Raw genomic sequence first — 25145 nt, forward strand, 5'->3', positions numbered from 1 at the left:
CGCTGGCGCAGAACTCCGAGCGGGGCGCCCCCGGGCAGGTTTCTCAGCCGGCAGATGCTGAGGCGGAGTCTGTTGAAGGGGGAATTACTTAGAGGAGAAGGGGAGGCTGCTGGGTTCCCGCTGCCCCCGCGGGGGTTCGAACCCCGCCCCTCCGGCTCCGAGTCTGGCACTAACGGCTAGGCCAGCCGCCTTCCTGGCATCCCCCGCCCCTCCTGTGTCCAAGGCGACGGGAGGGCTCACGTGACCGGCTCCGAGGAGGGAGTGGGGGGGACAAGGAGGAGGCAAGATGGCCGCCGCCGCTGCCGGGTGCAAGTGAGGAGCCCTTGGCGCTGCTACCCCCGCCGCCGCCTCGGCAGAATCTCCCAGGACCGGAGAGGCCGCCCGCGGGGGTCGAGTCCCGCCGGTTAAGGGTAAATAGCGAGAGAGCGCGGACCTGTCACACAAAGGGCGCGACGGAGCCGCCTTGACCCGTCGGCGGCGGCTGCCCGGTCTGCGGCCGGACGCTGGGTAAAGTCCCGGCCCCGTGTGCCGCTTGCTGCCTGGGCTGGGCAGGGCGGCGGTGAGGCTGTCCAGAGAGAGGCACCGCCCGCCTACTCTGTCCCTCCAGCTCCCTCAGCTGTGCTGGGGGGTCGCGTGTGTGTGTAGGGCAAGGCAGAGCGTTGCCCGGGCCCATGAAAGGGCCCGTCCTTGGTCCATTTACACCCGTGCAGTGAATTTTCATTTATACCCTTCCACCACCACCCCTGTGTAGGGAATTTTCATTTACACCCCACCACCACACGCGCTTGCCCATGCACAAGCACACATTTAATGAACAGCTCATGGGACACTACAGTCATGAACAAGCACGGTTGTCAGCCACACTAGAGCATCTGTCTTCTAATGGGTTTTTTTTTTTTTCATTATTGCTAATGTGCGAAGACAAACATGGTCTTGATGCAAGGTATAACTCTCTGTCAAACCTGCTTGTTTGCCATGTTGCAGAAAATTTTAAAAAAATAAGCTGCAGAGCAGGTGGAAAGACAACATAACAAGAGAAAAGGGAATTGCTCTTCAAATCCAAAAACCATATAAAAATGTAAAAGTAATTAATTATTGATTTACTGGGTAGATGCTTTTTAAATGTCTAAAATATATTTGAGAGACGGGGTGAGGTAATATCTTTTATTGGACCAACTTCAAGAACGTTAACATCTGTTAGGCAAGTAATATAATTTTTTTTAAAGGGTTAAACGTATTCACATTATAGAGACAGTGTCATTTGAAGGAGCCATTGAAGTGAATTCATAGATTATAGCATATATGAAATGCTATAATCTAACAAAATTTTCTGTTTTACAGATTGTTAGTAGTATAAATATGAGAAATTAAGAAGTCTGTCTTTTTGAAATCTCATTACATGATAAAAAGAAATGAGTTAACAGTAAAGATGGGAAACTGACAAGGAGATGGGAAACCGACAAGGAAACTGCTGCAAGGAGTTAGTCTAAAACATAGGTAGCACAAGATGCACTAGGTGACACACAGTGGTAATTTAGGCTCCAATCCAGTAAATGTATCACTGCGGGTAGACTCCCACATTGGCATGAAACACCGGTGAATTCACTGGGGCTCCATGTTAAGCACAGAGGTTTGCCCATATGGATCAGTTGGAAAGATAGGGGTCTTGGTGCAGTTATTTTTCATGGTGAATAAACCTGTTCATACATACAAGATAAGAATCAAAACAATTTTTAAAAACCTTAGATCTTTAGATTTTAATATATTGTATGTCATTTTAATTTTGTTTCATTATCTTCAGTAATTGTTGTCAGAATAGCTGTAAATGTCAATTTTTTTGCATGTATCTAGATTGTTTTGTTGGCAGTTGGAGTCAGAGTTGAACACCTTGTTTTTCTTGTTAATTTAAAAGTTTATGGACTTGTCATTAACGCTATATGGGATATGTGTATGATGAGTAGTGTTAACGTTGCAAGCTAACAAATGATAAAATACACTAGTGGAATATGGTATAGACTCAGTGTTCGCTTTTTTACCAGAGCAGAAAGTAATCTGAGCTATTACTGTACAAAATAGCGGAATGGTTGTGTATCAGAAATTAGGTCATCGGTTCTGTGTGTAGACAAAGAATTGTACATATAATTGTTCCCTATATTCATAGATCATATATCTTTTTTTATGAGTATTTCTTCCCCATTGCACATCTGAGGCACAAGTGTAGATTTTAGTAACTATGTACTATAAAATGCACTGTCTGTTTAAGGAGTCAACTAGGCATTTACTGTTAGTAAAGAAAAAGATCTTAGCAGTAACATGTTGGGAATGAAAAGATGCGAGCAGAAATCCATGAAACGAGAAAGGAGTAGTGAGTGAGTCAAGGCAAGACATAACCCATGCATGAATCCAGTGCTGGTTAGGATGGAGAGGAATGATCTGATCTTTTGGCTGAATATCATGGAAAACTTCCTGAAGAGAAACTATTCCAAAGTCTAATAAGCACTATGTTGCTTGGCAGGCTAAAATCTGGTCAAAATATTAGAAAGTTTACTACAGACAACTATCTTGTTCTGGCAGGGAGATGAGACGCTTCCATCATTAGGTCCTATGATCTTGAATGAGGCTGACTTGTTTTTCTTGGGGAAAAAAAAACCCAAAACAGCCAAATGGGAAAGTCATGATTTTTACATAAAAACGGCCATACTGGGTCAGACCAAAGGTCCGTCTAGCCCAGTATCCTGTTTTCTGACAGTGGCCAATGCCACTTGCCCCAGAGGGAATTAACAGAACAGGTAATCATCAAGTTATCCATCCTCTGTTGCCCATTCTCAGTTTCTGGCAAATAGAGGCTAGGGACACCATCCCCGCCCATCCTGGCTAATAGCCATTGATGGACTTATCCTCCATGTATTTATCTAGTTCTTTTTTGAATCCTGCTATAGTCTTGGCCTGGCAAGAAGTTGCACATGTTGAGTGTGCATTGTGTGAAAAAATACTTCCTTTTGTTTGTTTTGTACTTGCTGCCTATTAATTTCATTTGGTGACCCCTAGTTTTTCTGTTATGAGAAGGAGTAAATAACACTTCCTTATGCACTTTCTCTACACCAGTCATGATTTTATAGACCTCAATCATATCTCCCCTTAGCCATCTCTTTTCCAAGCTGAAAAGTCCCAGTTTTATTAATCTCTCCTAATACGGAAGCCGTTCCATACCCTGAATCATTTTTGTTGCCCTTTTCTGAACTTTTTCCAAGCCCAATATATCTTTTTTGAGATGGGGCGACCACATCTGCATGAGTATTCAAGAGGTGGGCATACTATGGATTTATATAGAGGCAATATGATATTTTCTGTCTTATTATCTATCCCTTTCTTAATGATTCCCAACATTCTGTTCACTTTTTTGACTGCCGCTGCACATTGAGTGGATGTTTTCAGTGAACTATCCACAGTGACGCCAAGATCTTTCTTGAGTGGTAACAGCTAATTTAGACCCCATCATTTTATATGTATAGTTGGAATTATGTTTTCCCATGTGCATTACTTCGCATTTATCAACATTGAATTTCATCTGCCATTTTATTGCCCAGTCACTCAGTTTTGTGAGATCCTTTTGTAGCTCTTTGGAATCTTCTTGGGACTTAACTATCTTGAGTAGTTTTGTATCATCTGCAAATTTTGCCACGTCACTGTTTACCCTTTTTTCCAGATCATTTATGAATATGTTGAATAGGACTTGTCCCACTATAGACCTCTGGGAGACATCACTCCTTATCTCTCTCCATTCTGAAAACAGACCATTTATTCCTACCCTTTGTTTCCTATCTAACCAGTTACCAATCCAGGAGAGGACCTTCCCTCTTATCCCATGACTGCTTACTTTGCTTAAAAGCTTTTGGTGAGGGACCTTGTCAAAGGCTTTCTGAAAATCTAAGTACTCTGTATCCTGAATGTGATTTAGAGAATCATGTTGTCAGCAAGAAATATTGTGATAAGAACATTATTAAGCAGGCTTATTTTCTGGGCCACAGTTGGGTTCCACTTGGTGCAAAGATCACACAGAATGGATTATTCTTCCTTACTGCAGTCATTTGAGATAGTTCACATTGGTACTTTTGTTTGCTTTGAAACTTTATTTTTCTTTAAAAGAATTGTTTGAAACAGAAAATGACATATTATAGTATTAATTACCATGCTTTTATTATGTAGAAGTTTTCAGTGTATTATAGGAAATAGGTAGTGCAATATTTTACTAAAATCCAAATGTATTGGATCAATCACTTGTTGTTCATCCACCAATATTTAAATTCTGTCTTAAGAGTGCAAGATTTTTCTGGCAAGATTTATGCTTTAAAAACCCTTGTCACATACTGTTCATGGGTCTGTTATCTGCTAGATGTTTGTTTTCTTTTAATGTTTGCTCTTTTTATTAAGCAGGGAAGTTAGACTTATAAGGTAGTAATTACCACTTTTTAGCCTTTGTTTAAAATATATACTGCATTTGCTTTGTTCCAGTCTTTTGGTACCTTCCCAATTCTCAGTGACTCTTCAGAAATTTTTTGACTCTGATATGTAGTTTTTATAAAGGCTGTCTGATTTCTCCTTATTCTTTAACTGACTCATTCAAACATGGGGAGGAAAAAATGCTTTCAAATGCTGAGAAAAGATAACAATCAACATAGGGTATTAGTCAGGAGGGGAATTGAGACAAGGGGGAGATGATTCAGGAGAGGATTATTGAGGTGTTCTCACAAACATTCATCCTCCCTTTTTCTGAGGGCCAGAATTAGATCTCCCCAAGCCCTTGTCTTCAACCTCTTGTCCATCATTTGGCGGGAGAGCTGTATGAAAATTTGACTATAATTAGATGTTAATTAGAATTCTGACCAAAAAACTTATATTGGTCCTCAGGACCTACTGACGTGTATTTAAAAGGAGGCAGCACTTCTTACACATGGTACCTGCAACATTACCTAGTTTGTGATACAGTATTGGTTATTATAATACTCTACTTCCTGGTGAAAATAGTTGCTGCTTTTCTATTCCATATGACCAGTTCAAGTTGAACCCTTTTGCTCCTTCCACTGTGTCAGGCAGTCCCTGCTCCAATATTAGCTATTCTTCTTCATCTATTAGACCCTCAGATGGGTTGGATACTATGTCAGTAAATCATATTTGTTATTAATTGAATAACCATTAAATACATTAGGAGCAAGAGAAACATGAAGTAAAGTGTAGGTCCACTATTAGCATGGCAGGATAGCTAATAACTGATGACATCAAGATGGCTGAGGTGTTTGATGCCGGTTTTGCTTTAGTCTTCACCAAAAAGTTTAATGGTGAGCAGATATGTTACACAATTACCATTAACAACCGGGGGAAAGAACACAAGCCAAAATAGTGAAAGAACAGGTTAAAGACTATTTAGATGAGTCGGATGTGTTCAAGTTGGAAGGTCCTGATAAAATTCATTCTAACTACTTAAGGTACTGAAGCAATCTTGGAACCATTAGCAATTATCTTTGAAAACTCCTGGAGGATGGGTGAGGTCCCAGAAGACTGAAGAAGGGCAAATATGGTACCTATATTTAAAAAGAACAGAGAGGATCTGGGAAATTATAGACTGGTCAGCCTAACTTCAGTGCCTGGAAAGATACTGGAACAAATTATTAATCAATTTGTAAGCACCCAGAGGATAACGGGTTTATAAGGAATAGTCAGCATTGATTTGTCAAGAACAATTTATGCCAAACCAACCTAACATCCTTCTTTGACAGGGTTCCTGGCCTAATGAGTAAGGGGGAAGCACTAGACATGTTGTATTTTAATTTTTTTAAGGCTTTTCACACAGTCACATATGACATTCCCATAACTAAGAAACTAGGAAAATGTGGTCTAGGTGAAATTACTGTTAAGGTGGGTGAAAAACTGTACTCAAAGAGTAGTTATCAACGGTTTGCTGTCAAACTGGGAGGGCATGTCTGGTTGAGTACCACAGGGGGCAGTCTTTGGTCCAGTACTATTCAACATTTTCATTAATGGCTTGGATAATGGATTGGAGAGTATTTGCGGATGACACCAAGCTGGGAGGGGTTGCAAGCACGATGGAGGACAGGATTAGAATTCAAAATGATCTTGACAAATTGGAGAATTGATTTGAAATCAACAAGACTACCCGCTCAAAGGTGACCAAGAATGCTTCTTGGTTGCCCCCGGGCCCATTTTTGAGAGTCTGATGGGCTGCCTGCTGGGTGGAGGACATTATCTGAGGGTCCTGGTGCCATGGCATTAGATGCAACCTGCGGCTGCAGGAGTGTTGCTGCCTGCTGAATTAGGTGTGGCTATAGTTCCTGCTGCTTTGCTACCAGCTCTTGGAGTAGCTGCTGCTGCTGTTGGGCCGCTTGCTGTTGCTTCTGGGCAGTAGCTGACCCTGCTGTTGCTGGACTGCCTGCTGTTGTTGGCTCTCTTCTTGGGCCGATATGCTGGCACGTCTGCTGTCCTTCTAACAGGACTGGGCTGGTGCCTGCATTCTCCTTCAGTTATCACTGGGGATGGGGTGGGGTGGGGAAGGGATTTGCATCAGAGTCCAGTGGTATCAGCCTGTGATGAGAGTCTGTGGGGCTGGGGGTAGGGAAACCCAGGCCTGTCCTGCTTCATCAGGTTCCATCAAGCCCTGTGATTGGCACACTGGATATGTGACCTGGGGGCGGATGCCACAAGCATGCTCCCTGAGTCACTTTCTACCTGTTGTCAGGGGGGTTCTCCCTGACAGTGATTTGGAGGCCCGCTGTTTCTGGTCTCCATGGGGCGGCTCAGAAACAGGGTCTGGTCTGGGTAGTGTGGAGCTCCTCCGGCCTCTCTGCAGGGGCAAACAGTTTAGGATTTCTCCCTTACTCTGCCCGGCTTTGTGTCCTCCGTTTTGAACATGTCCAGCAGGTGCAGCTGGGTGGGGCCTTCTGGGCCCAGAGCTCCTCTTTAATCCTTGGTTCCCCAATGTGGGGCTTATACACCCCATCACACGGATATGTAGGTTAGATATAAGGAAAAACTTACTTACTGTAAGAGTAGTTGAGCTCTGAAATAGGCTTACATAAGAGGTTGTGAAATCCCCATCGCTGGAGGTTTTTAGGAACAGGTTGGAAAACTAGCCTTACATTTTACTCTGATGCTATTATTGCAAAATATGGAATGATAGGGAAAAATGTTTAAAATTAGACTAGGCAACTCAGACAGTAAATTGCAGCATTTTTTTGTAAAGCCCACATTTACTCTCAGTAAAAACAGCAATGATTTACTGATTTACCAAAAATCTAGTCTATCTAAACTGCAAGAGCTCCTAAAGCTAGCTGCACAGGTCCTGACAAACAAAACCTGTAAGCTTCTATTTACTCTCACAATCCTACTCACACCAGTTTCAAATTCCATAGAGGGAAAAAAATGTTATTTCGTGTTAACCTTTGCAGTCACTCAGTATACTCTCTCACAGATCTCTCATGTTTTTAAGATCACGGATGAGCTTTGCCCATTTGGTTTCTCAACTTTGAATGAACTAGTTGAATCAGCTGAAATGATTTCAAAATATTTTCTCTGTACCTGCAGAAGAAGCTACTGAAGTCAAAAATAATTTGGTACTTCAACAAATTCTCCACTAGTTCAGTGGTTTGACTTTCTATAAAATGTTGACAGCACAGATTAACTGCTTGAATAGTAAGATTAGGCCTTAACATAGGTTGTCATAATTTCAAATTTAACATTAAGTAGGTTTATTTTAAAAACGAAAAATAAACATTTTTGATTTAAATAAATTATTTTTGTATAAAACTTGAATTTTATCCACTTGACTTCTCTATTCAAAATTTACAAAAGAAACCAAAATAAAACTATACAAAATTCAAAGAGCATAAAAACTACCCCGTGTGAAATTCCACACTGATTGACCTACTGCTTTTAGACTTAACAGGAATTTGTCGCATTTTGAGCCCAATTAAGAATGCAGTCCTAATTTATGGAGTTGCAACTGGGTGCCTCCATATTTACTTCAAAGAGACCTCAATCAGGAGGATCACTGCTCAATTGCAGTAGTTTACTGTACAGATGCTGATTGATCGCCTGCCTCAAAGAACTTACAAGAAAAAATGGCTAATGGAGGAAGAACAATTTAGAAATTAGGCTTAGTCATACTTCCAGGATTTTATTCCTAAAAGGAGAGAGTCTTAATTTTAAGGAGGTAATTATTTTATGTCCGTGACATGTGGGAACCCTAAACAACAGTTTTACTGTGCTGTTAAGAAATGGTTTATTTCATGGTGCTTAGCATTTCAAAAAGTAAAACTTCAGAGTACATCTAACATAACAGATTTGTTTAAGCCACTGTTGATATTTTTTTTTTGAGGACCGCAATGTCAGTTATTTAGCTATTTCCTGAAGGTTTAATTGATATCTGAGGGATAAAAATCTACATTAAATCAGAATGTTCACCAGTTGAATAATTTACAAGGCTGTGCATTTATCTACAGTGCAACAGGACTGTCTTTCCACTTTTGAAATGTGGAAGTCAGTGACATTAAGGGAAGAATCTTGCTTTCAGTAGGGGAGGTATGCTGAATACTGTGTTCCCTCATACTCACTGTAGAATTGCTAACTGAGAATTTGCTGATAAAATGTTGACCACAAATACGTAGTGTAATTTATTCTGAAAACATTCACCATTTTTTGCTAATACATTTTATTTATTGCAACTTTTTTTGGTATAGAAATATTTGTTCCTCTGGCAGAATGTTTTCAAGAAAATGTCAGAATAATAATATGTAGAAAATGACAAAGTAGAAGGCTAATCAGTAGACTTTTAAAAAAATAGTAGTTTTGTTGGAATTACAAAATATAATTTTAAAAGTTTAATATTAACTGAAAAGTTTTGTGTTTGCAGTGCCTATTGTTGCAATGGTTGATAAATGTTACTGTGGCAGTCTTTTCCTTATTGGGCTATTAGGCCTTCATACAGCAAGGTACTTAACCCTTGTTTAACTTTAAGCATGTGAATATTCCATTTGGCATGGGATTAAGTACCTTGTGAATTAGAGCTGTAGTGTTAAAAACAGTGGATGGAAGTAATGTTTTACTTAGGCCTAGTCTACACCGTGGCAATGCTTTAACGTGGCTTGTGTAGTCACGGCATTTTAAAAAACCACCTCCATGAGGGGTGTAGCTACCAGCGCTGGGGGCGTAGCTACCAGCGCTGGTGCACTGTCTACACTGGCGCTTTACAGTGCTGAAACTTGTAGTGCTCAGGGGTGTGTTTTTTTCACACCTCTGAGCAAGAAAGTTAAAGTGCTGTAAAGTGCCAGTGTAGACAAGCCCTAATTCTGTTGATGTCTTTTGTATGATTTTGTTTGAGGGGATATCAAACCCCTTTGTATGTTGGCCACATCATAGCATGCTCAGGATGTGAACTTTAGATTGTCTGTCTGTATTGTTCCTCTTTGTGATACATTGTGGCAGCTGACTACGCATCCATAATTTCTTATGGGATGGAAAAAACTCACATTTCTGTTTTTCTCCTGTGACTGTCTGGCCCTCATGGCAACAAAGCGACAAAAGCTGGTAGGAACCACTGCAGAAATGGCTGAAGCAGGGACTGCTGCACTGGGAGAAGGGGGGGGGGGGAAATGGGCCCCAACCAGGGCTACCCCAACACAATCCATACCCAGAACTGTGCAGGGAGACACTCCTTTCCCAAGCACTAGGAACCAACCTGCTATCTGGCCTTGAGAAAAGAAACTGCACGCCCAAGCCAGCCAGAAACTAGCTGATAGGGGGGACTCCTATACACTGATCTCTGAGAAATTTCTGCAGTTTTGACCAAACTTACTCTGCCTTGTGCTGATTAACAATTTGCTCCAACTCCCATCTGCCCCCTCTCTAACAGTTTCTTAATTTCAGCCTCACTCCACGCCTACCCCTCTTGCCCTTCTCTTTGCCCCTGCCCTAATCTGCTCATCACCTTCACTTTTCTTTAATTTTAGCTTAAGATTTCCTAACTATCCCCTAACACAGATTTCAGAGTAGCAGCCGTGTTAGTCTGTATTCGCAAAAAGAAAAGGAGTACTTGTGGCACCTTAGAGACTAACCAATTTATTGAGCATCCGATGAAGTGAGCTGCTCACGAAAGCTTATGCTCAGATAAATTGGTTAGTCTCTAAGGTGCCACAAGAACTCCTTTTCTTTTTCCCTAACACAGAGGTTCTCAACCTTTTTCTTTCTGAGGCCCCCACAAACATGCTATAAAAACTCCACAGCCCACCTGTACCACTATAAGTGGTTTTTTGCATATAAATGCCAAGGTCAGCATTAGGAGGTAGCAAGCAGGGCAATTGCCTGGGGCTCCATGCCACAGGGGCCCCCATGAAGCTACATTGCTCAAGCTTTGGCTTCAGCCCCGGGTGGTGGAGCTCAGGGCCCTGGGCTTCAGCCCCATGCAGTGGGGCTTCGGCTTTCTACCTTGGGTTCCAACGAGTCTAATGCTGGCCCTGCCTAGCGGCCCCCCAGTGGGTCCCAGACACCAGATTGAGAACCACTGCCCCAGAACACTACCTCCACAAGTGGAATTAACAGGATATTTGCCATCATCACATTGTTCATTGTGCTTGAATATTATACTCCTTTCACATACCCTGTGTTTGATATGTCTATTTAGATAGTCTCTGCCCCAAAGTATGCACAATCTACTTTCGTGTTTGTATAGAGCCTAGCACAATGGGGCCCATTATTATTATAATGGATGCTTATATACTAATTGTCCTGTTTGTCTGGAATGGATTGTAATTTTTAAATCATGTCTGTTGGAATTATTAATAATATAAATTTTTAATATTAATATGGGAGACCACCAGACACCAATTTAACCATGAATTCCTTTAAGTAGTCTAAAGACCAAATAGTGCTTTGTATAATTGCTCCAAACAGCCTAAAAATAAGCAGTCACTGCATCCAATACACTAACAAGGTATTCATAAGCATGTGATCAGTATACTCATAAATAGCCCAGACTTAGGAAAACTGTCTCATCCTGGTGTGCTCCAGCATGATGAGGTAGGGTCTGACAAAGAACCCACAAATTCGTAACAAGAGTTATACCCTTTAAGAAACAAATGGCATAGCCAATTACCATTTTAGCTAACAAACCAATTTGAGACAGTTCCGCCATCTTTATTTCCAGATTTAATTTAGATAACATTTCCAACCTCCTTTCTCCCTAAGGTCTTTTCTCGTTGTCTCTTCCGCTGACCAACACCTTTTTTTTTGTTGGTTTTGTTTTTTTGGTCAGACCTGGTTTCAAATAGGCTTCACTTTTAAGATAACGCTGGTATGTGGTGTAGAAAGGTCTATGTTGGCTCCTTTTAAGACATTCTTGTTTTCTTATTTAAAACCATCTGTAGTCACCCCTATTTGTCAGAGTGAGGTCTTCTTTTTAGAAATTCCCCTTATCTCATTAGTTATTCTTTTAACCAGACATCTTCCCTGCTTCATTCCGTCTGGCTTTATAACTCATTATTTTCAAGTCCTTCCTTCTACTTGCTAGTCAGGGTCTTTCTTTACAACACACACACTGTGACGTTCCCCTCCAGTGTTATCCGGACTGGTGATCTGCTAGGTCACTTCAATCCTTGAATCTGGGAACCAGCCTTACCCTGCTCTGCTGTGAGAACCCCCACCCCTGGGCTGTTCACGCACAGCTTCTGGCATGTAAACTGCTCCTGGGATTGTGCAACTGAATGACACTAGCCAATATCTCCAGTCCCAGACACAACCTTAGGAACCTCTGTCTTGCAGTGCCCAGTTATGCCCACTGGACGCTGCAAGCTTATATGAGTTTGTCAATTTAACAAAGAAATTGATACGTACTAGGCCTGTTATCCCAAGGGGAGCCTCTGACATGCTTCAAACTAAACACGCTGCTTCAGGTAGAATAAACAAACACATTTATTAACTATAAAGATAGATTTTAAATGATTGGTTTAAGAGTAGCAGCCGTGTTAGTCTGTATTCGCAAAAAGAAAAGGAGTTACCCATTGTTTCATGTTATCTATGTATATAAATCTCGTCACTGTATTTCCACTTTATGCATCCGATGAAGTGAGCTGTAGCCCACAAAAGCTTATGCTCAAATAAATTTGTTAGTCTCTAAGGTGCCACAAGTACTCCTTTTCATTTTAAATGATTATAAGTCAAAACATAACAAGTCAGATTTGGTCAAATGAAATAAAAGCAAAATGCATTCTAAGCTGATCTTAACACTTTCCATGACCTTACAAACTTAGATGCTTCTCATCACAGGCTGGCTGGTTCCTCTTCAGCCAGGCTCTCCCCTTTGATCAGTGCTTCAGTCGCTTGGTGTGGTGTCTGTAGATGTAGGTGAAAGAGAGAGGAAGAGCATGGCAAATGTCTCTCCCTTTTATCATGTCCTTTCTTTCCTCTTGGCTTTGCCCCCCCCACCCCCTTCAGAGTCAGGTGAGCATTACCTCATCGCAGTTCCAAACTGACCAGAGGAAGCGGGGTGACTCCCTCGAGAATCTAACAGATTCTTTTGTTGTTGCCTAGGCCAGTGTCCTTTGTTCCTGTGAGGCTGGGCTGGGTTTGTCTCATACCTGCCCTGATGAGGTGTGAACTGCCTCTCTGCTCTTGGAGAGTTTTTGTCTGGGCTTATTTTAAGCCACGAAGGATGCATTTTCAGCCTCATAACTATATACATGAAATTACAACCTATAACAACATTACTATAACATCACTGTAACAACAATGCTCAGTGCATCATGAGCCTTCCGAAGACACCCGACATGACAAACTTTGCATAGGATACCACACAATCATTTTACAAGGATGAACATGGGGGTGCTGGGTGTTCCCCCGAGGTGCAGTGTCACACACACACACTAGCTAATTCTAATTCTTTAATTTTGTATTTATCCTAAGTGGCCTTCCATAATGTCATTAAATCATGACTTTCAGATGGAGAATTGAGGTATGTAGAGATTAAGTGACTAGCCTAAAGTCATGCAGTCTATGGAAGAGCTGTAAATAGAACCCAGTTCTTTTCCAGTGTCCTGCCCGAATCACAAGATCATCCTCATTCTTGTGGATGAGGACAGCAGCATAAAATGAATCCATAGAAGCTTTGAGATTGTTCTGCCTTTTCTGTGATTATGTAGAGATGTTTGAGTAGAAAATTTGCTAAGCTTCATTAAACGCTGGGCTGCCTGGGTAAAGTTTTTGGTGTCTGTGCTGACTACAGGAAATTATACCCTTCTGGATATCACATGACTTTCTGTCATTAAGGAATTGCTGTTATCTATTATGTACATTGCATGTTCAGCAGGCATGGGTGAAGATGCCAAGATTTGGCACCAACCTAATTAATGAGGTAGACAGAATCACTGTAGGGCAGGTAGCATTGATTTGCGTTGCCATAATTACTGGATATTATCAGCACAGCAGCCAAGAAGAATTGGGATGATATGCTTACCTATCCTCATTAAGGACATGAAGGGTTACATTTTAGTTGTGAGGAGACATATGGTATTGGTCCATTAGTAGATGGAAATGGTATAGTTGTAAACAGTAAGGCAGAAGCATTTTAATATTTCTGTTCTATTTTTGGGGACAAACAGATGAGATTGTTATCGCCATTTCATGAGACTTTCTTTCCATTCCACTAGTATCTCTGGAGGATGTTAAACAGAAGCTTCTAAAATTAGACATTTTCATATCAGCAGATCCAGATAACTTTCATCCACGAATTTTAAAAGAGCTGGCTGAGATGCTCATTGAACCATTAATATTGATTTCAATAAGTCTTGGAGCACTGGAGAAGTTCCAGAAGATTGGAAAGAAAGCTAATGTAGGGCCCTATGAAATTCCTTTTCTTATTGTGGATTTTTGGATTTATTTTCTGATTTTGTTTTTTTCCATTTTTATGGTATTTTTTAAATTAAAACTGTTTGATACATTGACAACAAATAAGTAGCCTTACTATAAATGCATGAAAGTGTTCAGAATTGGACTGCAGTGTGAAAAACTGATTTTGCAAAAAAAAACCCCAAAACCCTACAATTTAAACAGATATACAGTATAAGTATATGGTAAAAGTAACATATTTTAAATCACTTTTTAAAGTAGTACTTGGTAATATGACCAAACTGACATTGTTGACAGTAACACAAGAAGTCCACTGACCTGTGTGTGGGGGAGGAGGGAGTGTGTGTGTGGGGGAGGAGGGAGTGTGCATGTGCGTGTGTGGAGTGAGGGAGTGTGTCCACTGCTTTCTTGTTAAGCACAGCACTTGCCAGCTTGAACGCTTGTTCAGACAACTGCAACCGCTCCTGAGCCTGAGGCTAGTGCACAGACAGGTGCTCCCCTATCCCCCTACCCTGGCTCAGCAGAGACCAGGTATACAGGCGGGGGACACCCTGACAGCCCCCTATCCTCCCCAGCTCTGCACAGCAGATCAGGAGGCTCTGATGCAGAGCAGCTTGACTCTCAAGTGCAGCTGCACGTAGCTCAGTTGTGCAACCTGCCCTGTCTGCCTGCCTCTGTGGTTCTGGTGCCGGAGAAAGCAGGATTCCACATTAATGTTTTGATTCTGTGATTTGGTCTGTGTTCTCATTAACACAGATTTCATAGGGTACTATTAATGTTGTGCCAGTTTTTAAAAAGGGTAAATGGGACAACCCGGGTAATTACTGGCCTGTCAGCCTGACGTTGATCCCAGGCAAGGTAATGGAGTGGCTGATATGGAACTTGCTTAATAAAGAATTAAAGGAGGGTAATGTAATTCATGCAAATCAACATTGGCTTATGGCAATACATTTCAACCTTTGGTCTGTGGGCCCCTGGGGGGTCCGCTGACTATGTCTAAAATTTTCAAAGAGGTCTGCATACCCATTTGAAATTTTTTAGGGGGTCTGTAAATGAAAAAAAGGTTGAAAACCACTGGTTTATGGAAAACAGATCCTGTCAAACTAACTTGATTTTTTTTTTTTAAATGAGGTTACAAGTTTGCCTGACAAAGGTAATAACATTGATGTAGCATATTATGACGTGGTACCACACAATATTTTGATTAAAAAACTAAAATGATATAAAATTAACATGATGTACACAAAAACTGGCTAAATCGTGTCAAAATGTAATTGTAAATGGGGAATTGTCATTGTATCAGTGTTTTCAGTGGGGCCCTCAGGGATCAATTCTTGACCTATGCTATTTGACATTTTTTTCAGTGATCTGGAAGAAATCATCAAAATTATCACTGATAAAGTTTGCAGATAACACGACACAAAAATTAGGGGAGTGGTAAGTAATAAAGAGGGCAGGTCACTGATTCAGAGGGATATGGATCGCTTGCAAACTAAGTGCAAGCAAACAATATGCATTCTAATACAGCCAAATGTAAATGTATACATCTAGGAACAAAGAGTGTAGGCCATACTTCAAGGAGGGGGGACTCTCTCTTGGGAAGCAGTGACTCTGAAAAAGATTTGGGGGTTGTGGTGAATAATCAGCTGAACATGAACTCCTAGTATGACGCTATGGCCAAAAGAGTTAATGCGATCCTTCGATGCAGAAACGGGGGAATCTCAAGTAGGAATAGAGAGGTTATTTGATCTCTATGTTTTGGCATTGGTCCAACTGCCGCTGCTCTCTACAATTCAAAAGGATGTAGACAAACTGGAGAGGTTGGTTGAGAGAAGAGCCACAAGAATGATCATTAAAGGATTAGAAAACAGTCCTTAGAGCGATGAGCTCAATCTGTTTAGCTCAACATTCTACAAACACATTAGAAGCAAGAGGAAGACCAAGGATAGGGTAGGCCTGTTACTCAATGAAGCGGGAAAAACAATAACAGAAAATGTGGAAATGGCAGAGATGTTTAATGACTTTGTTTCGGTTTTCACCAAGAAGGTTGGTGGTGATTGGACGTCTAACATAGTGAATGCCAGTGAAAATGAGGGAGGATCAGAGGCTAAAATAGGGAAAGAACAAGTTAAAAATTATTAAACAAGTTAGAGATCTTCAAGTCACCAGTGCCTGATGAAATGCATCCTAGAATACTCAAGGAGTTGACTGAGGAGATATCTGAGCCATTGGCGATATCATTGAAAAGTCATGGAAGATGGGAGAGATTCCGGAAGACTGGAAAAGGGCAAATATAGTGCCAATCTATAAAAAGGGAAATAAGGACAACCTGGGGAGTTACAGACAAGTCAGCTTAACTTCTGTACCCGGAAAGATAATGGAGCAAATAATAAAGCAATCAATTTGCAAGCATCTAGAAGATAAGGTGTCAGGGTTCCCTTCCCACTCTGAACTCGGGTACAGATGTGGGGACCCACATGAAAGACCCCCCTCAACTTATTTCTACCAGCTTAGATTAAAACTTCCCCAAGGCACAAATCCCTTCTTGTCCTTGGACGGTATTCGCTGCCACCACCAAGTGAATTAGACAGAGATTCAAGGAAAAGAATCACCTGGTGTTCGTGTTCTCCAAAATATTCCCCCCCAAACCCCTTTACCCCCTTTCCTGGGGAGGCTTGAGAATAATATCCTCACCAATTGGTACAGGTGAGCACAGACCGAATCCCTGGGTTTTTAGGACAAAACCAATCAGATTCTTAAAAAAAAAACAACAACTTTATTATCAAGAAAAAAAGTAAAAGAAGCTCCTCTGTAAAATCAGGATGGAAGGTAATTTTACAGGGTAATCAGATTCAAAACACAGAGAATTTCCCTCTAAGCAAAACTTTAAAGTTACAAAAAACAGGGATAAACCTCCCTCTAAGCATAGGGAAAATTCACAAGCTAAAACAAAAGATACTCTAACGCACTTCCTTGCTATTACTTACTATTCCTGTAATTTTAGATGTATCATTCAGTAGGAGCTGGATTACTTGTTTGATCTCTCTCTTTGTCTCCCAAGAGAACACACACAGAGCACAAAAACAAAGCCCCTTCCCTCCCAGATTTGAAAGTATCTTCTTTCCCCATTGGTCCTTCAGGTCTGGTGCCAACCGGGTTAATTGAACTGATTAACCCCTTACAGGTAAGGGGATTCTGTACCTCTGGCCAAGAGGGATTTTATTTTCATAGAATCATAGAATATCAGGGTTGGAAGGGACCTCAGGAGGTCATCTAGTCCAACCCCCTGCTCAAAGCAGGACCAATCCCCAATTTTTGCCCCAGATCCCTAAATGGCCCCCTCAAGGATTGAACTCACAACCCTGGGTTTAGCAGGCCAATGCTCAGACCCTTGAGCTATCCCTCCCCCGACAACCTTTACTGCATACATAAAGGTTGTTACCCTTCCCTTTATATTTATGACATAAGGTGATAAGTAACAGTCAGCATGGATTTGTCAAGAACAAATCATGTCAAACCAACCTGATAGCTTTCTTTGACAGGGTAACAAGCCTTGTGGATGAGGGGAAGTGGTAGACGTGGTATATTTTGATTTTAGTAAAGCTTTTGATACTGTCTTGCATGACCTTATCATAAACAAACTAGGGAAATGCAACCCAGATGGAGCTACTATAAAGTGGGTGCATATCTGTGGTTCACAGTCATGCTGGAAGGGCATGATGAGTGGGGTCCCACAGGGATCAGTTCTGGGTCCGGTTCTGTTCAATATCTTCATCAATGATTTAGATAATGGCATAGAGAGTATACATATAAAGTCTGTGGACAATACCAGGATGGGAGGGATTGCAAGAGCTTTGGAGGATAGGATTACAATTCAAAATGATCTGGACAAACTGGAGAAATGGTCTGAAGTAAATAGGATGAAATTCAACAAGGACAAATGCAAAGTACTCCACGTAGGAAGGAACAATCAGTCACACACATACAAAATGGGAAATGACTGCCTAGGAAGGGGTACTGTGGAAAGGGATCTGGCGGTCACAGTCAGTGTTCCCTCTAATTTTTCCCACCCATGTGTGGAATGAATTTTGTTATGTGCACCAATATGGAGGTGATGTGTGACATATCACCTCCATATTGGTGCACATAACAAAATTCATGTGGTGGGGGTGTGGCTGAGGGGTTTGGAGTGCGGGAGGGGGCTCAGGCTGGGGCAGAGTGTTGGGGTGTGAGGGCTCCAGCTGGGGGTGTGGGCTCTGGGATGGGGCTCGGGATGAGGGGCTCAGGGCTGGGGCAGAGGGGTTTGGGGTGTAGGAAGGTGCTCCAGGGCTACAGTGGGAAGAGAGGTCTCTCCCAGGACCTGGGCTGGCTGGGAGAGGTGCATCTCCCTGCCATGGGAGCTCTGGGGCTGGGGCTGCAGGATAGGTGCCCCTTCCCTGGCCGCAGCAGCGCCAGGCCACGCCTGGGTAAGGGTTGGGCCTGGGCCGGGCTGGGCCACTCCGGCCGTATGTCGGGTCAGGCTGCCCGCATCTGGGGCCCGCAGCAAAGTTGGGGCCAACAGAGGGGTGCCTGGTCGTGGCAGGTTGGGGTGGGGGTGGGGCACCCCTGCGCCGGTCGATCCCCAGCTGCGGCAGGTCCTGGGTGGATTTCCTGAGCACTTGCACAGTGCTAAATAGGCTGCTGTGCAGCTGACAGGGAGATTAGGTCATAGTGGACCAGAAGCTAAATATGAGTCAACAGTGTAACACTGTTGCAAAAAAAGTGAACATCCTTCTGGGATGTATTAGCAGGATTGTTGTAAGCAGGACAAGAGAAGTAATTCTTCTGCTTTGCTCCGCACTGATTAGGCTTCAACTGGAGTATTGTGTCCAGTTCTGGGTGCACGTTTCAGGAAAGATGTGGACAAATTGGAGAAAGTCGAGAGAAGAGCAACAAAAATGATCAAAGGTCTAGAAACCCTGACATTTGAGGGAAGATTGAAAAAATTGGGTTTGTTTAGTCTGGAAAAGCAAAGACTGAGAGGGGACATAACGGTTTTCAAGTACATAAAAGGTTGTTACAAGCGGGAGGGAGAAAAATTGTTGTTCTTAACCTCTGAGGATAGGACAAGAAGCAATGGGCTTAAACTGCAGCAAGGGAGGCTTAGGTTGGACATTAGGAAAAACTTCCTAACTGTCAGAGTGGTTAAGCCCTGGAATAAATTGCCTAGCGAGGTTGTGGAATCTCCGTCATTGGAGATTTTTAAGAGCAGGTTAGACAAACACCTGTCAGGGATGATCTAGAACAGGGGTAGGCAAACTTTTTGGCCCAACGGCCATATCGGGGTGCGAAACTGTATGGAGGGCTGGGTACGGAAGGCTGTGCCCCCCCAAACAGCCTGGGCCCCTCCCACTTCCCACCCTCTGACTGCCCCCCTCAGAACGCCCCACCCATCCAACCCCACCACTCCTTGTCCCCTGACCGCCCCCTCCTGGGACCCCCACCCATAACTGTCCCCCTGGAATCCCCCTGTCCCTTGCCTCCGCCCAAGAACCTCTGCCCCATCCAACTGCCCCCTGTTCCCTGTCCCCTGACTGCCTCCCGGAACCCCCTGCCCCTTACCCAACCCCCCACCCCCTTACCATGCTTCTCAGAGAGGCATGTCTGGCAGCCGTGCCGCCGGGCCAGAGCTAGACACGCTGCCGCTCTGTGCTGCAGGAGCGCATGGCCCCGCCGCCCAGAGGGCTGCCTGCGCAGCGACGTGGCTGCAGGGGAGGGGGGGACAGTGGAGGAGGGGCCGGGGGCTAGTGCCCAGGGGCCAGGCAGGACGGTCCCGTGGGCCAGGTGTGGCCCGTGGGCCATAGGTTGCCCACCTCTGATCTAGAATGATAATACTTAGTCCTGCCATGAGTGCAGGGGACTGGATTAGATGACCTCTTGAGGTCCCTTCCAGTTCTATGATTCTATGAACATAAAGAAGATTAAGGGGTGACTTGATTACAGTTTATAAGTATCTGCACAGGGAACAACTATTTAATAGTGGACTTTTCAATATATTAGAGATTGGTATAACACAATCCAATGGCTGGAAGTTGAAGCTAGACAAATTCAGGGTAGAAATAAGTCATAAATCTGTGATGGTGAGAATAATTGACCATTGGAATAATTTACCAAGGGTCATGGTGGATTTTCCATCACTGATAACTTTTAAATCAACATTGGATATTTTTCTAAAAGATAAGCGCTAGGAATTATTTCGGGGAAGGTCTATTTCCTGTGTTATAGAGGAAGTCGGACCGGATGATCACAGTGGTCCCTTCTGACCTTGGAATCGATGCATCTATTAGGGGCAGAACTCTTAAAAATAACTGAAATAATTGAGTTTGGTATATAGTTTGTGGCCAACTGTGCTGCAATTGAGTTCCTATATACTAAGAAACATGCAACACAGGTAATACCTTTCAGGGGGACAAGGACATTTGTACAGTCCTGTACGGTACATATATAAACTGTGAAAGAATATTATCTGTTTCCTTCAGAACCTGTTGTTCCTGCACAATGCTAAGGATAGGGTAAACCCTTGAATTTTCAAAGAATTGCAAAAGATTTAGCAACTCGGTCTTCATTTAAATGTCGATTTAGAGTTGTTGGTCACGGAAATGTTTTATTGCTGAGAGTGGCAGATACTTAAGTGCAATCAGCAGTTTGGTTTCTGTAATAAAATCAAATCTTGTTTACTAATACTTTTTTTTTTTTTTAACTACAGGTATATATTGTTATAGAAGTACTTGAAGTACTATCTAAAAATGGCAAGTCTCATGACTCAGAGTCTTGTGACCTATGTGGAAGAGGAAAATGTTCCTGCTCTAAAAGCACTTCTTGAGAAGTGCAAAGATGTGGATGAAAGAAATGAGGTAAGATGAGTTTTTCAAAGATTTCTTGAATATTGTTACATGTTAATTGCAGGATGAATAACTGATATGATATCACATCACACTGGCTATTTAACGATGATAAATTCCTATCCAGTCATTTTCTTCTGTGGTCCTTTCTTTGTCCTTGAATTGTACTCTCAGCTCATAAGAGCCATACTGTGGCCTATCTATCTTAGGTATTTAGATGGTCTCCATTGATGTAGTATCTGACTGCCTCACAATCTTTCAGTATATTTCTCCTCACAACACCCTTGTGAGGTAGGAAAATAATATTATCCTCATTTTAGATATGGGGAATTGATGCACAAAGAAACTAATGGTTGTGTGACATTCTCCAGAGTGCAACCTGGACTGCTCTGTTCCCTTACCTCTCCAGCCTGGAATGCTTTTTACACTGCTTTGCTGGTGAACGGCAAACCACTCCAGGCTCTGCTCACTCACAGCCACCAGCATGAAAAGTCACACCCAGCTGAATACATGAATGCTCTCCCAGCCATCCATGAATAACATGCAGGGTGACACCTGCATATTTCCAGCCTTGCACCCAGAAATGTGTGTATTACACTGTTCAGTACCTTCCTGAACAGTGTAAGCTCATATATCGTCTGTCATTCCAACAATGGGAATGATTATGCACCAGCTTTTGTTATCTCAAGTAGAGGTTTACCAAACACTTCAATCAAACACACTGGTTTAGATAAAACAATAAAGCAAGTTTATTAACTAGAGAGAGAGAAATTTTAAGTGATTACAAGTATGGATGTATATAAGTCAGTATTGGTTACGAAAGAAATAAAAAGGTAAACACACAAGCTAATTATTAAATTTTACCAAGGTAATAGGTTTAAAAGCAAAAGGTTTGTCTCACCATGAACTGCCATACATTTTGCTGGCTGTATCCCTTTTCAGCGTGGGACCACTCCTCCCTTTGTTCAGTTCTTTGAGAGTTGTTGCTCTCATGAGAAGAGAGAGGAGGCTAGGGGCAATTTCCCTCTCTTCTTATACTCCAACCCTTTGTTCTGGAAAAATCCTTGCTGGGTGATGGAGGCAAGCAGTTCCATTATGTATGTGAGCTCCAAACTATCCTTCAGGTGAATTGTAAATTCTTTGTTTATACCTCCCGCCTTGCTTGTGAATAACTGATTAAATAGGTAATGGCCCTTTAGCACTTTGCTGGTGTGCCAGTGTGTCTTTGTCTCTGAGAAATTGGTTTTTGGGTGTTACCCAGAATTACAACATATTCCAGTAACAATCATACAGTTAAATCTCCTATATTTTCACAGTGTTGTTATGCACATCTTAATAGGACAATTATATTCAACAGTTTGAGTTTTCAAATGATACCTCACAGGGCAAACTTTGTACAAAATATATCATAACCATATAAAAGTTGTGAACATGGGGTACAGGGTGTCATATGAGATATAGGGTATCACAGGCTGTCGAGATTTTGGCTACTAAATGCCTAAATCCGTTTTGAAAATGAGACGTAGGCTCCTGAATCAGTTAGACGTTGCAACACTGAGTACAGAAATGCTTAAATAACTTTAAAAATCTGGGCTTAAATGACTTGCTCAAGGCCTTACAAGAAGTCTGTGACAGAATACAGAATTGAACCTGGATCATCTTATTCCTGGTCTAGCACCCTAATCACTAACCATTTCTCTCTCTTTTTAAGGGATCGAGTTTGATTTTGTCTAATTATAACATAGCAACAATGCTAAAGTACTGAGGATGCAACGCAGACAGTCAGCTGTATTGTAGTTTTCTTAGGCAGTCCAGCGGATGCTTACAAAAATCATTTTTTCTTGGAGTTTTGTACATTTATGCTACTGTGATACTTTTGGTTTTGTATCTTTGTCACTTTATTAAGGGTTGAGAAACATGATTTGACTAATTGATTATTACAGAGTATTGGAACTTCTGAGAAGAGGCGATGGCTAGTGTTTAGCATAATAACTTCTTTCTTTGAGTCTTTTTCATTTTACATTAAAAACATGAATTTCACAAACATTATTTTTTTAGCAAGCAGCATCAGCATAGAAGCATGTCCTCTGGCATATGAATGTTTAGCATATCTGGCACATAAATACATTGCAATGCCAGCTACAAAAGTGCCATGTGAATGCCTGTTCTCACTTTCTGGTGACATAAGAAGTAGGTAGAATTATCTCCTGTAAATGTAAACAAACGTGTGTCTCTTAGCCTGGCTGAACAACAAGTAGAGTGGACTTGTAGGCTCTAGAGTTTTACATTGTTTTCTTATTGAGTTCAGTTATGTAACAAAAAAAGAATCTGCATTTGTAAGTTGCACTTTCACAATAAAGAAAATGCACTACAGTACTTATATGAGGTGAATTGAAAAATACTATTTCTTTTGTTTATCATTTTTACAGTGCAAATATTTGTAATAAATATAATATAAAGTGAGCACTGTCAACTTTGTACACTGTGTTGTAATTAAAATAAATATATTTAAAAATGTAGAAAAACATCCAAAATATTTAATAAATTTCAATTGGTATTCTATTGTTTAACAGCGTGACTAAACTGCGATTAATCGCGATTAATTTTTTTTAGTTAATCGTGTGAGTTAACTGCAATTAATCGATAGCCCTAAAAATATGTTTTTATTATTGAAAAACATTAATATAGCACCATACACTTACTTGGCATTTTACAGATATACAGTCATGTTTTCTTCTCAGAAGAACTTACAATTTATTACACTGTAAGATATGCCCTGTAGTGCAAAATGTACAACTGTGATAATTATTCATAATGATACTATCTAGAAAAATCCAATTTAAGCTAATTTAAGGAAAATGCCTGCTACAGCAGAAATCTCTCCTGGATGAGTCAATGCATTTCCATCGTTCATCGTACCAAAAGCAGAAGAAAGGACTGATAATATATATTCCTTAATTAAGTAGTCAGCAGCAAGTGATTAGTAACCTTAACTAAAGCCACTGTAATCAGATAAGGTGATTCATCTTGTTAGTAGTTTACATTTTCAGGAAAAACATGGAGTTTTTATGGCACCTTAGAGACTAACACATTTATTTGGGCATAAGCTTTTGTGGGCTAAAACCCACTTCATCAGATGCATGGAGTGAAAAATACAGTAGGCAGATGTATATATATTACAGCACATGAACAGATGGGAGTTGCCTTACCAAGTGGGGGGTCAGTGCTAACGATGCTAATTCAAACAGGGTGGATGTAGCCTGTTCCCAACAGCTGACAGGAAGGGGTGAGTATCAACAGAGGGAAAATTACTTTTTGTAGTGACCAAGCCACCCCCAGTCTTTATTCAGGCCTAATTTGATGGTGTCAAGTTTGCAATTAATTCCAGTTCTGCAGTTTCTTGTTGGAGTCTGTTTTTGAAGTTTTTTTTTTTTGTTGAAGCATGCCACTTTCAGGAAAGTTACTAATGTACTTCTTACAATGACACGGTTGTTGTAGGCAGGCATTCAGTGCATATTACTAAAACTGAGGGAATTTGGTTGCTGTTCTTTGCATCTTTAAGGGAAGCAATGATCCATTCAGACGTAGGGTAACTTCTAGCTTGAAGATGGAGCAAGGTGGGAGGAGGGTAGGGAGAAATCCATCATCTCACAGTGGCCAGCTGTAGGCACTTTCAGACAAATTCTGTTATCTGCAAACTCACCATAACCTTGAGTTTATCAGATTCTCTCTCTCTCCCTTCCCCACTTTCCCCAAAGTCTATTCTTCCTCACAATCAGAAATTATCTTCTACGATGCCCTAATGGATTGTGGAGAAACCATCATACAGGAAAGCCCTTGTATGGACTCTTTGTCATAGCTAACGTGACTTATGGATTGAGAGAGGATGCAAAGGATGGTGTCTAACAGCAAGCAATGTTATCTGGGATAGTTCTTTTGTTCCTTGTGCTGGGAGAGATACTTTTCTCCGAGAAGGCATCTCCGTAGAACGGAGTCAGCTTTGTATCAGGTTTTTTTTATTATCCCTGATGGCTTGATCATGCAAGATGCTAAATGCCTTCCAGTCTTGTTTGTTTCAGTGAGATGAGACCTTGCAGGATAAGATTAATAGACTCTAAGTTGCTCAGTTGTCTGGTACAATGACAAGCATATTGTCTGTGTTCAGAAAATAATACATGTGTAACTGAACTACGTTTTCTGGACTTCCAAAAGAAATTTCAGTGTGGACTTTTGGTGCTCTGCAGATTCCAATTCATTGGTTGGACTATGGTCTTTCTAACTGTATGGCTAAGCTTCTTCAAGCTGTGAGTAAGGAAGAAAAAACTCTGGACCTCCAGATGTGTTAGGTGGACAAAT

General features: G+C 41.6%; 1 protein-coding gene across 6 annotated transcripts in view; it reads left to right on the forward strand.

Annotated features, from left to right (window-relative positions):
* The first annotated feature begins 240 nt into the window (after positions 1–240).
* Positions 241–25145, forward strand: part of KIDINS220 (kinase D interacting substrate 220) — a 171681-nt gene continuing 146776 nt past the window's right edge. For 4 of the 6 annotated variants that reach the window (XM_074947688.1, XM_074947690.1, XM_074947691.1 and 1 more), the window contains exons 1-2: positions 241–410; positions 20654–20801. In XM_074947688.1, coding sequence (XP_074803789.1) covers positions 20694–20801 — 108 coding nt within the window. In that variant the 5' untranslated portion in view covers positions 241–410; positions 20654–20693. Of the gene's footprint in view, positions 411–15326; positions 15346–20653; positions 20802–25145 lie in introns of those variants that run through there. The other 2 variants (XM_074947693.1, XM_074947689.1) reach the window with 2 other exon arrangements.

The sequence above is a fragment of the Natator depressus genome, chromosome 3 (genome assembly GCF_965152275.1).
Source record: "Natator depressus isolate rNatDep1 chromosome 3, rNatDep2.hap1, whole genome shotgun sequence".
NCBI lineage: Eukaryota > Metazoa > Chordata > Testudines > Cheloniidae > Natator > Natator depressus.